The 14262-nt window shown below is 38.0% G+C and overlaps 1 protein-coding gene across 1 annotated transcript; it reads left to right on the top strand.

The window, feature by feature from the left end:
• Window positions 1–1710: 1710 nt before the first annotated feature.
• On the top strand, window positions 1711–9351 carry LOC139119472 (large ribosomal subunit protein uL2). Its single transcript, XM_070683303.1, has 6 exons — window positions 1711–1889; window positions 4494–4635; window positions 5164–5382; window positions 6108–6223; window positions 8064–8150; window positions 9186–9351. The coding sequence occupies exons 1-6, from the start codon at window positions 1752–1754 to the stop codon at window positions 9252–9254; spliced, it is 771 nt and encodes a 256-aa protein (XP_070539404.1). The 5' UTR covers window positions 1711–1751; the 3' UTR covers window positions 9255–9351.
• Window positions 9352–14262: the final 4911 nt, after the last annotated feature.

Below are 14262 nucleotides of genomic sequence, written 5' to 3' on the forward strand. Positions count from 1 at the left end.
ATTCTGCTAGGTAAACCAAATTGAATATTCTGTTGAACAAAAACAGATATCAGATGATTTAATCGGAATAGAAGACGCGGAAAAACGATTCTTGTAGAAGGAAACCTTGGTTCTGACCATGCAGGTCGTCAGTACATTAACAAATCGGTTAAGCCATACAATACTTCACAGTAGAATCTACAAGGGTAAACACATCTGCCCTACACGAAAAGGGTCATGCTTGTATTCAGCTTGTAAATTTCCTTCACTTCAATGAACTAGGTGATATATACATTTAATATTTCTTGCAGCGCAGTTCTTTGCGGCATGTACACACAGATCGGTATATGCTTTCAAAACAGCCTGACTGATGTTGTTATTGCCCATAGACTTGATCACTCTTCAGGCGCTTTCTTAATACGAACAGCATGAAGTGACAATTATAAAAGCCAATAGAAATTTGAGTCTTACATTTCCCATATAATTCTGGAATGTTTCTTCCTATCTACATCCATTTGCTATTCTCAACCTCGCTATAAACATATAATATTTGCCCAAAGAAGAGTAAGCCATTTGCTTTGAATCGAAATCTCTCCGCGATTCTTGTCTGTGTGTGAGGCTTATTCAGTGCAGTGCAGCCATACAATCTATTTGCTTTAGTTTCCTTTGCGGTTTACGAAATAATTTTACTTTTCCTTGACCGTTAAACCTGAGGCCAAGACATCAAAAAAAATCTCAAGAAACATTTATTCCTTGAATTCATCACGATGATTCGAGGAGTGAGAATGAATGAGGTGAAACATTTTCTCGATCAATAATAGTAATTCTAATGGTCTTTGCAATCGATCGCCACTATCGCATCTAATGCTGCGAAAGTCAAAACTGAAACACGATCATTTTTGATCAGAAGAAGATCATCAAGTAATATTCCGCGCTATTCACTATTGCAAAACTAACATTCTCTCTCTCGTCAGTGTCGTCAATGGCCTTCTGGATTTAAGTTTGGGGTCCAACAATTTATTTTAGATTTGTTATTTTTGGTCTATTTTATCAGTAGAGCTGGTATTTGTCCTTGTAGTGTTTGGCAACAGACAAGATTCATGAGATTGTGAAAATAAATTTTAAATTGTATGACGGAAGTTAATGTTTTAATACTTTTGATGATATTTTCGTTAATTTATAATTTGTTCAGGCACTGAAATTAACTTTTTGGGCAAGCAGTCAGAAGTATCGTCCCCATCGAAGGGATAGTTTGTGCAACTTTCATCCCGTGTTGCTTCCAAAGGGATGCGACAGGTCTCACACTGTAGAAAATAGTGACAGGCCAATAGTTTGAGGGCGCTCTTTCATAGCCGCTTTCACATCCGGGAATCTTCCTTTTCCCTTCGTCGGCCATTTTGGTGAGTGAGAGATAGAACCCGATGCACGTTAACATCATCAAACATCGCCTTTGTGGGGCGATATTTTTCATAACAATCTAGTGTTCTTGAAGCGGATAATACTAAGGCAACAAATTTTGGGGTTTCGAGCGAAAATGTAGTCTGTAAAGAGTTAAATGTAACAATAAAGCACATGAGTTACCCATGTTATACATCTTGTTTATGGGCTTACGTCTGTACATTGAGGTATGAAGCGAGAGATCAGATGGTCTGTATATGTGTGCAGTGAAGAAAGCCCCTGTTGCCACTGTATACGAACAGTAAGAATGTTTCCCACGAGTGTAACAACACTTTTAAACTCTAACACTGTTCCTTTTAACCATCACAGCCAGTATGGGTCGTGTTATCCGAGGCCAGCGTAAGGGTCCGGGGTCGGTCTTCAAAGCCCATACAAAACACAGGAAAGGTCCAGCCAAGTTACGCGCATTAGATTATTCAGAGAGAAATGGTTACCTCAAAGGAATAGTCATGGTAAGTTTGTTTTTACAAATGTAGCCATATGATGGCGCATCCAATTGTTTTTTGCGTATGCATGGCTTGGTCGTAGCCGAAGTATGTACAGACTTTCAATAATGAACTAAGAGATACACGATATTGTGCAGTGACAATTCAGTCCATTAGCCTCTTCATAATTGTGAGAGATTTAAGTGACATATAAACGTTTATCTTCACTTTTCATGCAGATTTTTCCGGTGACGTTCATATGTGACATTAGCTGCAAAATTGTAGCGCTACGGTGAGGCGGTCGGTGAATTTTGGTTTTTGCGACTTCGCTCACCAGTAGCGCTACAATGCCGATGGCCCTGTAGAGGTGAAAAGAAGCGCACCCCACTGGACCAGGCGCGTTGATGTGAAATGCTACATATTTACTGCATTTGGTCGTACCGATTTATCGCTACTGAAGACTAAACAGTATACTGCACTAACTTTGTCATTTATGGGGTTTGAAATTTGTTCAAACATGACAATTGCGTTCCGAAACATTTCTGGGAGCTGTCATTACCAACTTTCGGTAATGGCGGCTCCCACAAACACCGATGCCCCATGCTCAATATTTTTAGAACGCGATCATCGTGTTTGATCAAATTCCAAACCCCATAAACAACAAGATTAGTGCCGTATACTGTTTAGTCTTCAGTAGTGATAAATCGGTACGACCAAATGCAGTAAATATGTAGCATTTCACATCAACGCGCCTGGTCCAGTGGGGTGCGCTTATTTTCACTACAGGGCCATCGGCATTGTAGCGCTACTGGTGAGCGAAGTCGCAAAAACCACAAATCACGGGCCGACCGCCTCACCGTAGCGCTACAATTTTGCAGCTAATGTGACATGGTCACCATCTCAACTACAAGTGCCTGTGTCATTCACAGTCCTGTTTGGGTCCTACTATTAAATTACTGCCTGTCAGTGCCCGTCAGGAAATTAACCTTCCAATTACTGTAGTCGATATCTCAATACCAAAGACCACTACTCTTTACAAAAACAAATGAAATTAATAGTCCCAGACCCGAAAAATGTTGATTTTCGAAAGACTAGCAATGCTAATCAGTGATCGCACATGTATTACCACTTGCTGCCGACGTCCGACCACTGCCCATCACTGCCCATCAAGAATAAGCCTTCCAGTTACTGTAATCAGTTGATATCTCAAAACCACAGACCATCTATAAAACCAAACCAGACAGTCATCCCAGACCCTAAAAACATTTATTTTCGAACGAGTAGCTACGCTGATCATATGATCGTATTGGATGTCTGAACACTACCCGTCACTGCCTGTGGGGAAATTAGCACTCCAGTTATAGATATGAATTACAGATATTGATGACAGCTCTGAGACAAGACTCGCGCATTGTAAGTAAAACAGACTCTTGTTTTGTAGCTTTATGTAAATTGTTGTGGTCTTTGGTATTGGGATATCGACTGATTGGCAGGTTAATTTCCTGATTGACAGTCAACAGGCAGTTACGGGCAGTAATTAGTAGGACCTGTCCGGTTCTCTAACTAAGTACTTCGAGACTATGGTCAGATTTATCTTGCTTACATCATAGACATTAGACAGGAAGATCCCTCTTTTGTCTATGCTCTATGCCTACCAGTGTGCCCTCCAAGCCTATTTTGTGCGCCATGGCTCGTGAATATTATCTGTGACGCAAGAACATTTTCAGTTGAATAGAAAATTATACATTGTGACTCACGAAAATTTAAGAAATTTTTCAATTGACTCAAAACTTTCCTGAAGTCTTTTTTGTTAGAGGTCACACTGATGCCTACATACATGTATTTCACACACTGTCAGTACAGGGCTGTTTGCAACTGACAGCAGTATTCTGTCATTCATAACCAAAAATCAATGTTCGTCTGCAAATTCAGATTACATTTTTAGAAATTATGCATGCAAGAATGACGAAAAGGCAACTTTATAGGCAACTGTCATTGTTACCATGAACACCAAAAGACCTCCGTGGCTCAGACAACAAGCTGCAACCTTACATGCATCACTGATAAAATTTGTCTGCTAACAAACCTGTAACTGTGAACAGCACTATTATAAACTCATTCTCTTGCTACATGTATTTCAACGGAAGATTTTTGAAAATTTGTTCATGACATAGGTCACAAAAGTGAGATAACTGTTATGACCACCAAATCATATCAGTGTGCACCAAACTGATGATCATTTGTCAACCAGGTTATGCAATGCAGCTCTTGATTCAAATCATTCACTTTTCAATTATTTTCTCTGTCCACAGAAATCCTGGATGTCCTAAAGGCCTACTCTCCTCTTTTCAAATTATACAGTCACAGTTTCTTCTTACTACTAAAATTTCACATCTCTAAAGTCTAAATTCCATGGAATTTTTTGTAATGCACGTTCTTGATATAAATAACTTTATCTTGGGTTGAAGGGAACATTATGGACCCATATGTCATGTTAGTTTATACGACACATTGCAGCCAGGAAATTGAAATATGATGTGAAGTGACCCCATCATATTAGATGACTAGTCTCCAGAATAAAAATAAAAAGACAACTTTATTTTATCTTATCATTGTTTTCTTCTTGTGTAGGACATCATCCATGACCCGGGTCGTGGTGCTCCCCTTGCGAGGGTCACGTTCCGTGATCCATACAGGTATAAGAAAAGGACAGAAAATTTCATCGCTGCAGAGGGCATGTACACAGGACAGTTTATTTATTGTGGTAAAAAAGGTAATTACATCTTCAAAGTTTTTCCAGTGTAAGATAGGCCAGAATACAAGACATTTCATTGCATGGTTGGACAAGCAAAATCTGAGTGTCTTATGTGACTCACAAAATTATTCATGTTTTTTTCTGTAACCATCTTGCTTAATGATGTAAGCATTTTCAGAACTTCAGGAAATTTTCACCATTGAACTGGCATTGCAATACAAGATGACATCCCTTTCTATAATTCACAAGAAGAGCATCTTACAATTGCACTGTTACATCATATTATATCCCAGTGATTCAGTCTTTGAAACTATTGCCATCTATGATATGATCATAACTTTGACTGTTTGAAGCTGCATTATGATCACAATCTATTAATTTTCATTGCTAGCAAAAACACCTGAATTAAACATTGTGATTGGTCAATTGCTACAATTATAGATGTTAATCCTCTTTCTCCCAAGTTGCATTTATTTCAATGGTTTGTCTATGGAACCTTGTAGAAAGAGGATATATTAATATTTCACTCCACTTTCATATTTATAGCATCTCTTCAAGTCGGAAATGTACTTCCGGTTGCTCAAATGCCTGAGGGAACCATCATCTGCAACGTGGAAGAAAAGACCGGAGACCGCGGTAAACTTGCTCGTGCCTCTGGAAATTATGCCACTGTTGTGTCGCATAATCCTGACACTGGCAAATCCAGAGTTAAGTTACCATCGGGAGCTAAAAAGGTTGTAGATTCCGCTAACAGAGGAATGGTTGGTATGTGATGTCTCATCTGCTCTCATTGCTTCAGTCATCTATCTGCCAATATGTGTACTGAGAGGATACTTATTATGCTGCAAGAAAATTTTATCTTTTGACGAGTTAAATCACGGTTGTCGCGCTGTGCTTGCTCATTTGTGTGTCACCTTTTGTGCATGTCGTTTTGCAAAACTGGTCAAATGCTTTGCATGGACATAGCCCACGTTCTCTTTTACGTGCGCAAACCCCACTGCAATTGCAGGACCTGGGATCTTCAGGTGCTGTCACATCTAGAGGGATGTTTCAATTTTGTTAAGAGCGAAGCCGTCTTCGGCCATTTAGAAAACTACTGTCATTGCAGGGTTTGTCGGCAATGTACAGCGTGCAATCGCAGCGCGACGACAACCGTGCTTTAACCCTCTTCCTGCCGAGACCCCTTGCCCGCCATCCTGCCAAGTCAGTAGAAAACCGCCCCATAATATGTGCCTGCAAAAGATTGGCTCTCCTGCATGTTATCCTGCCAGGCATTTTGGCAGAAATCGCCCATTTTCAGGGTAGTTTTAGCCGTACTTATATGTGTTAAACTTCAATAATTTCTACATGCCCGTAGACAGGGGAAGGTGCTCAAGGGTTACTGCATTACAAAGGAAGAGACATGACAGAGCATCATGAAATTTCAGTCAGTGTCGTGTAACAATGTAAGATGTACCATGTTACCTTACAATTATCATTTTATTGCGTAGGTATTGTTGCTGGTGGTGGAAGAATTGACAAGCCTCTGTTGAAAGCAGGACGTGCTTATCACAAATACAAGGCCAAGAGAAACTGCTGGCCACGTGTCCGTGGTGTGGCTATGAATGTAAGTAATACATATTCTGATAAAACTGTGATACCGTGTAAGTTTTTTCCAAAGATATTATCACACTTCCAATGTTGTACTCTGCACAGGTATTGAGATTATCTCTTGACAGGCCAAGTTCATATGTCACCATCAGGTCAAATTTGATAATACCACAAGTAAGGCATAACAAGTCACATGTATTGCATTTAAACAAAGACATGGACATTTTAAAGGCCCTGAAACACAGATGCTATAAACATAACTTTTCTTGACATAACCCATTATAACATGCTATTCCAAGGTAGTAAAAATATGTCTAGGTTTTGGCTCAAGTTTGCGTTTTACTGACTTTGCAGCTGGCAAAGTGACAGGCTTGGCATGATAAGTGTTACATTCCCCCACCCACCTACCTACCTGCACTATTGACAGTGTGTGTTGACTATTGTACATTGAAAGATTGAAAATTCTGAACTTTTTAAAATTATTCTCACATACTGTACCAATAGAGTGTGACATTTTCCAACATCAACTCATCACAAAGAGGACTTTTTCTAGTGATAACATAGCAGCCTTGTTAATATATGTACATGTCCCACCCACACTTTAATTTTTTGGAGTAATGTACATAGTAGGTATTGGAATACACTGGAGTTGGAGATTTATTGCTTGAAGATATGTCCCTAAGCAGTGCCAGTAGTTGCTTGAAGACAGGTCCCTAAGCAGTGCCAGTAATTGCTTGAAGACAGGTCCCTAAGCAGTGCCAGTAATTGCTTGAAGACAGGTCCCTAAGCAGTGCCAGTAATTGCTTGAAGACCTGTCCCTAAAAAGTGCCAGTAATTGCTTGAAGACCGGTCCCTAAAAAGTGCCAGTAATTGCTTGAAGACCTGTCCCTAAGCAGTGCCAGTAATTGCTTGAAGACATGTCCCTAAGCAGTGCCAGTAATTGCTTGAAGACATGTCCCTAAGCAGTGCCAGTAATTGCTTGAAGACATGTCCCTAAGCAGTGCCAGTAATTGCTTGAAGGCATGTCCCTAAGCAGTGCCAGTAATTGCTTGAAGACATGTCCCTAAGCAGTGCCAGTAATTGCTTGAAGACATGTCCCTAAGCAGTGCCAGTAATTGCTTGAAGACATGTCCCTAAGCAGTGTCAGTAATTGCTTGAAGACATGTCCCTAAGCAGTCCCAGTAACTGCTTGAAGACATGTCCCTAAGCAGTGCCAGTAATTGCTTGAAGACATGTCCCTAAGCAGTGCCAGTAATTGCTTGAAGACATGTCCCTAAGCAGTGCCAGTAATTGCTTGAAGACATGTCCCTAAGCAGTGCCAGTAATTGCTTGAAGACATGTCCCTAAGCAGTGCCAGTAATTGCTTGAAGACATGTCCCTAAGCAGTGCCAGTAATTGCTTGAAGACATGTCCCTAAGCAGTGCCAGTAATTGCTTGAAGACATGTCCCTAAGCAGTGCCAGTAATTGCTTGAAGACATGTCCCTAAGCAGTGCCAGTAATTGCTTGAAGACATGTCCCTAAGCAGTGCCAGTAAAATGCAACCTTACCCAATAGGCATTTCTATGGCAACATATAATATTACAGAGATGTCTGTCTATTTCAAAGGCAGGGAGGTAGCTGATTGGTTGCACATAAGAGGCAACTTACTTCTGGGAAAATTATATTTGGAAAAATATGAAAATTGATACACATAGAACCATGAAATGGAGCCTTGTAATGTTTTGTCCATCGGTAAAATGATTTGTAGAAGGAAAAGATAGGCATTGCAAGTATGATGATCTAGTTATTCTGATACATTGAGGTAAACATCTGTGACAACAGATACGTAAGACTGACTGTATCTTGTATCTTGCAGCCTGTTGAACATCCACACGGTGGTGGTAACCATCAACATATCGGTAAACCATCAACAATTAGAAGAGACGCATCATCAGGTCGTAAGGTAAGAACCCCTGTCAATTGGTTAATCAGAAGTAACTCAGAGTTTGATGCCTTCTGGGAATTTTTTGTCTCTATGTCAGTGTTCCTTTGGCTTCTTGACATCACAGTTTAAATGTCTGATGTGTAGGGTATCTTACAATTGGTAGAATTGCAATCCTGGTTAGACAGATCAGTTTATATGACATCTGTAAGGTATTCTGTGAAGATGGTGTAATTGTACAACATATCAGGGAAGAACTGATATTGGAGATCGAATGTTCAACAAAATATGATTTGTTTTTACTGCAAGTTGTGTCACTCGAATTAAAAGTTACTCTGCCTTAAAATTAAAATCTCAGGCCTTATTCACTACACATTCGTTAAGTACATTCTCAGTTCTTTGATAGCATGAAGCATTCAAAATTCAACATTTTGCAGGGAATATGCTTCATGTTTAGTGGAAAATAAATTCCAATGGTATTTCGCTGTAGACTTTAGTGAATAAGGTTGGCTGTGTCAGTTTTCAATCAAACTGATGGACTTGCACCAACAAAATACCACAATGTTAGGTCATGTTTGGTTTGTTAGAATTGTAAGTTGTATTGTAATATGTGCATTGAAGACACTAAAAGTATGAAATGCTGGCAGTGTTCCATTGTATATAAAATCAAACATATGAATGATAGGCATAGTTATTTCATATCAATATATCTGTGGTGCAAATACAGCGATTTGATTGGTGTAGACATGAAAATAACTGCTGTATTTGTGATATACCACAGTTGGAACATGTGCGAACTCTCAGCTGGAGAAATTAATTCTCTGACGTTTCAAACTTTCAATATGCTGTTATGATATACCAATAAACCATTTCAGCAACGGTTATACCTGTTAATTTTGACCAGTTCATGACATTTATGCATTTGCTGTTGCTCGTGCACATATGCCATGAACTGGTCAAAATTTTATGCTATACTGGTGTGTGGAGTGGTTTATATTGCGTATTATGCTGTGTGTCTTTTGATCTAACTTAAATCTTTCCTTTGTCCAATAACAGGTTGGTCTCATTGCTGCCCGTCGTACTGGTCGTCTCCGTGGTACAAAGACTGTTAAGGACAAGGAATAAATAACATCAAACATGGAAAAAAAAATGTGATGTAATTTGTTATGAAATACAACACCAGCTTTGATGAATAAAGCTATCAACCTTATACAAGGTGCAACATTGTGTTGATGTTTACTTCTTTAAAAAGTATATGTGATAGAGTTACCGAGTGTTGATGGCAGTGATTTTGATTTCAGAGGTCTTTGTGAAGTTGTGGGTTGTATCAGAGTAACACTTTAACATTGTGTGTGTGTGCATGTGCATAAGTTTGGACTATATGTTCAGCAGTGTCTTTGTCTTGACTTGGTTTCCTCAGTTTCTGCCCCAAAGCATGTTAAAATACCCAGTATTTAGCTTGTGAGCAGATGTTTAGTTATTAAATTATGTATTTAAAGTATTAAATGTAAACACTTGTCAAATATGCCACTTCCAGTTCTATTTGAAAAAATAATTTGGATCACTGGCCGTGCTGAAAGTCTGAATACTTGGTATTTTACATGCTGTTGGAATAGATCTGGAAAATTGTCAGTGTGTAGAGTACAGAATATTGTGTTACTAATCCTTGAATTGAAAAGTAACAGTTCTGGTAAGTTAACAACAAAAATTCAATGTCCTGTATAAACAAGAAAATGTCAACTAGAAATTGCTGATTGAATGAGTGACATTGCAAAGGAGTCATAGATTCAGCTGGATTTGGATTGAGTAATTTTATCATCAAGATGAATTCATGAAGTGAACCCCCAGACTCCTATTCATCTAGCTAACAAGAAATTGTATCGTCTGCTTGCCACCATTATTAGTGAAATTACGCATTATCAAGAGGGTTGTCTGAAACTGCTGTACTGAATACACTCACCAAGGGGATTTAAGGCAGTGTTCGTGAACCTTTTCACCACCATGGTTATGAATGAACCCAGTTTTTCCTATGGCAAAAGTTAGACCTCTTCTTCAACCACTGGGTGCAGTACGTGGCCCACTACTTGAGTAACTGGACTCACAGGGTAGTTCCTACCATTGGGCCCAGTGTTAAACTCCCGTTTGTCATGTTTGTATGACAATAGTCAGGTATACTTATAGTTCGGTAAGTAATGTCTGTATGTCTGTCTGCATCTATGGCTGGCTGGCTGTATGTATTAAAGGCATCTGTCCATCAAAGGCAAAATCTCGGGAAACTGATACATACATCACATAGGTGTGTAGATGTACTGTGGATTGTACGGAGGTGGAATTTGTTCAAACAAAGGCATCAGCTCTTAAAAAGTCAGAAGACACTTGTCAGATTCCCTGACTGCTTAATTGTAATTGGGTAGAATAATGCAAATATCATCTTCTATTTTGTGAATGTGTCTATAGTATATTTTCCATTTTTGGGATAAAATACTTTTCTCAGAAATCGTTCAAATCATCGTACATACCATCGGGCCTTAAACACTTAATTTAGAGTGCCCAGTATTTTAAATAGCGGACCTGTTGCTGTCATTTCTCTTGACCACACTGAAAATCATTGTCAGTGCTCACAAGCACAGACAGTGCCGTGGTCAATAATCAGGGCTCGAAATTAGCGGTAGTCCCGCGTCCACAGACTACCAACTTTTCCCTGGGGCTACCAAAATCCATGAAATGGAGCCCACACAGACTACCAGAGCCTGGCACATAAAATTCGGTCAGTACTTGGCGTGACATATCGGGTCCGTCGCTTTGGAACGAGCTAAATTGCAGTCAAATCTAGTTGGACACAGTAACAAGACTATGACTTTGTTTTGCAAATTACAAAGACGACCGTGCAGTGAAACTTTGCAACCAAGTTTCAATATCTCAATTAATGTACTTGAATGACAGGCACAGGAAATACACATTTCCATTGCATTTTGATCATAATGTATCAGTCACACACAATATGCCTCCTCCCTACAGGAAGCCGATGGTCTATTTTAGAGGGGCAAAAGGCAGGACAAAAAATGTGCTGTTCCAATAACCCGACCTACCCTATTTTTCCCTGTCCACCCTAAACTTATTAGAGCTACATAGTCCGTTGGCTGGAGGGGCCCACCGTGCACCCCCATAAACCTACTACATGGGTATTTTGTGGGGGGGGGGGGGATCTGCTGAACTAGAAAAAAGATGTTAACATTGGATATTTTGGGATGCACTACCTGTCTGCACTGGTTTTTGATTTGTATGTACCGCAAAAAATGGCGAAAAATGGGTAGGGGTAGGGGGTACTATATCCTCCCCTAAATTAAGTAAACTAGCATGAAATAGCACAAACCTTACATTTTTGGACAGCTCAGATACTGCTCTTTCTGAGAAACACCAACTTTAGCAAAATTAATTTGTGTACATAGAATAAGACGACTTTCAAATGAATTTTTTTGACAATTTTGAAATTTTTTACCCAAAATACCATGTAACAATTGTGATTTACTTTTTATTAAGCAAAATTTTGACAGCTTTTTGTGTTTAAATTATTTATTCCGACATATTAAGCAAGAAAAAAAGTGTTAACATTAGATATTTAACTATACACTACTTCTCTGGAGTCAATTTTGAATTGCGTGTATCTGTATGGGGTGTGCAAAAGCTAGGGGTAGGAGTACAACATTCTTTCCTTGATGAAGTAAACTGGCTTGAAATACCATATACCTTATAGTTTTAGAAAGCTTAGATACTGGTCTTTCTAAAATGCATAAGGTTTTAGTAAAAAAATATGACGTAATAGAATTGGATAACTTTAAATCGATTTTTTCTGGTAATTCAGTATTTTTAACCGGAAGAAAATACGATAACTATTGTTTCGTCCCAATGAAGCAAATCAAACAGATTTATGGATGTTGTTTCCTAATTGCAATGTGCTGAAGAAGAAAACAAATGTCAAAATTGAGCATTATTGTCTCTACTCACTAAAATTTCAAGTTTTGCTACATTGGTATATCGTGAATGGGCATTTTATTGTTATGCAATGAACTAATGCACAGCCTTAAAAAGAAGACTTAAAAACGCGCACATATAGTCATTTTGCCATTTTCTCCTTAAAGTAAATAGATTGTTGATGACTGTCTATTTTTATAATTTACTTTTTAAATATTTTTCTATAAAATAATTTTGATAAGACGTATTTGGAAAATTGTCTATGCCTCCTTGTCTTACTTATACAGCAAGCATTACTAACAATCTATTAGGCCGTGGGCTAGAGGGGGCGTCTGCGTACACCTTCCCCCCAACCCCACAGGATAACAAACCTGTATTTTTCAGAAGCCTTGGGATCCCTAGAATAAGAAATAGGATTTTAACAGACAAAATATAGGGACTCAATAGCTGTTACCGTCATGGTTTGAAGGGTACCGCAAAATCACGATTTTCTGACCCACATGGATTTTTGTCAAACTCGTCTTCTTGTACGTCATCTGCTGAGCTTACTGTTTAACATGACCTAGCTTATGGAGTATCACTAAAAAGGTGATTTATTCTTCTTGAAAAAGGTATATAGCAATATGCAATATCTTCTATAGTTTTCATGAAATATGGCCATAATTTACCCCATACCCAAGATTTTATGTCGCAAATTACTGTCAAAACTAATCTAAATTCTACCAATTATTTACCTAGACATATTAATATAATACAAAGGGCAATGTATTAACTTTGTGTTATTTGCTACAGGTACATGTTAGAAACCTGAAATAAACTTTTGACAGAAAAAATACTGGGATCCTGTAGCTGTAACAGTCATATTTTGAAGGGTACCGCAAAATCACAGTATTACAGAATCTCATTCGTTTTTGTTAAACCTGTCTTCTTGTAAGTCTTCTGCTGAGCTTATTTTGAACATAACGAGGCAAATGGGCTATCATTAGAAAGTTAATTTACTTTTCTTTAAAATGATATATTGCAATATACAATATCTACTATAGATTTCATGAAATAAGACCAAAATTTACCATTTACCCCCAAAGTTTTATGTCGCAAATTACAGTGAAAACTACTCTCAAATTCTACCAATTATTTTCCTAGGCACATTACAAAAGGCAATGCTTTGTATAAAATATATTTTATTTGGTACAGGGACATGTCAAAAATATGAGTTTGACTTTTAACAGACAAAATATTTGGATTGAATGACTGTTACTGGCATGTTTTGAAGGGTACCGTGAAGTCAGAGTATTACCGACTCGCATATGTTTTTGTTAAATGTGTCATCTTGTAAGTCTTCTGCTGAGCTTCCTTTTTACTATAGCTTAGCCTATGGGCTGTCATTGAAAAAACAATTTATTTGACTTTAAAATGACATATTGTAATATGCAATATGTTCTAAAGTTTTCATGAAATAGGGAGAAACCTTACCCCATACCCAAAAGTTTTTTGTCACAAATTACTGTCAAAACTAATCTTAAATTCTACAAATTATTTACCAAGACATCATACAAAAGGCAATGCTTTGTATCAAATTTGTTTTATTTGATACAGGTTCATGTTAGAAACTTGAAATAAACTTTAAACAAAAAAATATCCGGATGCTGTAGCTGTAACAGTCATATTTTGAATGGTACTGCAAAATCACAGTATTGCCAACTCGCACACATTTTCGTTAAACCTCTCTTCTTGTAAGTCGCCTACTGAGCTTACTTTTTAACATAACGTAGCAAGTAACGTTGGGCATCATTAAAAAGTTAATTTACTCTTCTTTAAAATAATATATTGCAATATGCAATATCTTTTATAGTTTTCATGAAATAGGACCACAACTTACCCCATACCCCAAAGTTTTATGGCTGTGCATTAGTTAAAATGCTTAATATGTCGGAATAAATAATTTAAACACAAAAAGCTGACAAAATTTTGCTTAATAAAAAGTAAATCACAATTGTTACATGGTATTTTGGGTAAAAAATTTCAAAATTGTCAAAAAAATTCATTTGAAAGTCGTCTTATTCTATGTACACAAATTAATTTTGCTAAAGTTGGTGTTTCTCAGAAAGAGCAGTATCTGAGCTGTCCAAAAATGTAAGGTTTGTGCTATTTCATGCTAGTT

The sequence above is a fragment of the Ptychodera flava genome, chromosome 19 (genome assembly GCF_041260155.1).
Source record: "Ptychodera flava strain L36383 chromosome 19, AS_Pfla_20210202, whole genome shotgun sequence".
In the NCBI taxonomy this organism is placed as follows: Eukaryota; Metazoa; Hemichordata; class Enteropneusta; family Ptychoderidae; genus Ptychodera; species Ptychodera flava.

Excerpts from the sequence above, each read along its gene's own strand:
- LOC139119472 (XM_070683303.1), top strand. The coding sequence starts at position 1,752 with ATGGGTCGTGTTATCCGAGGCCAGCGTAAGGGTCCGGGGTCGGTCTTC. Across the intron at positions 1,890-4,493 it reads ACCTCAAAGGAATAGTCATG|GACATCATCCATGACCCGGG; the intron begins GTAAGTTTGTTT and ends CTTCTTGTGTAG. Across the intron at positions 4,636-5,163 it reads TATTTATTGTGGTAAAAAAG|CATCTCTTCAAGTCGGAAAT; the intron begins GTAATTACATCT and ends TCATATTTATAG.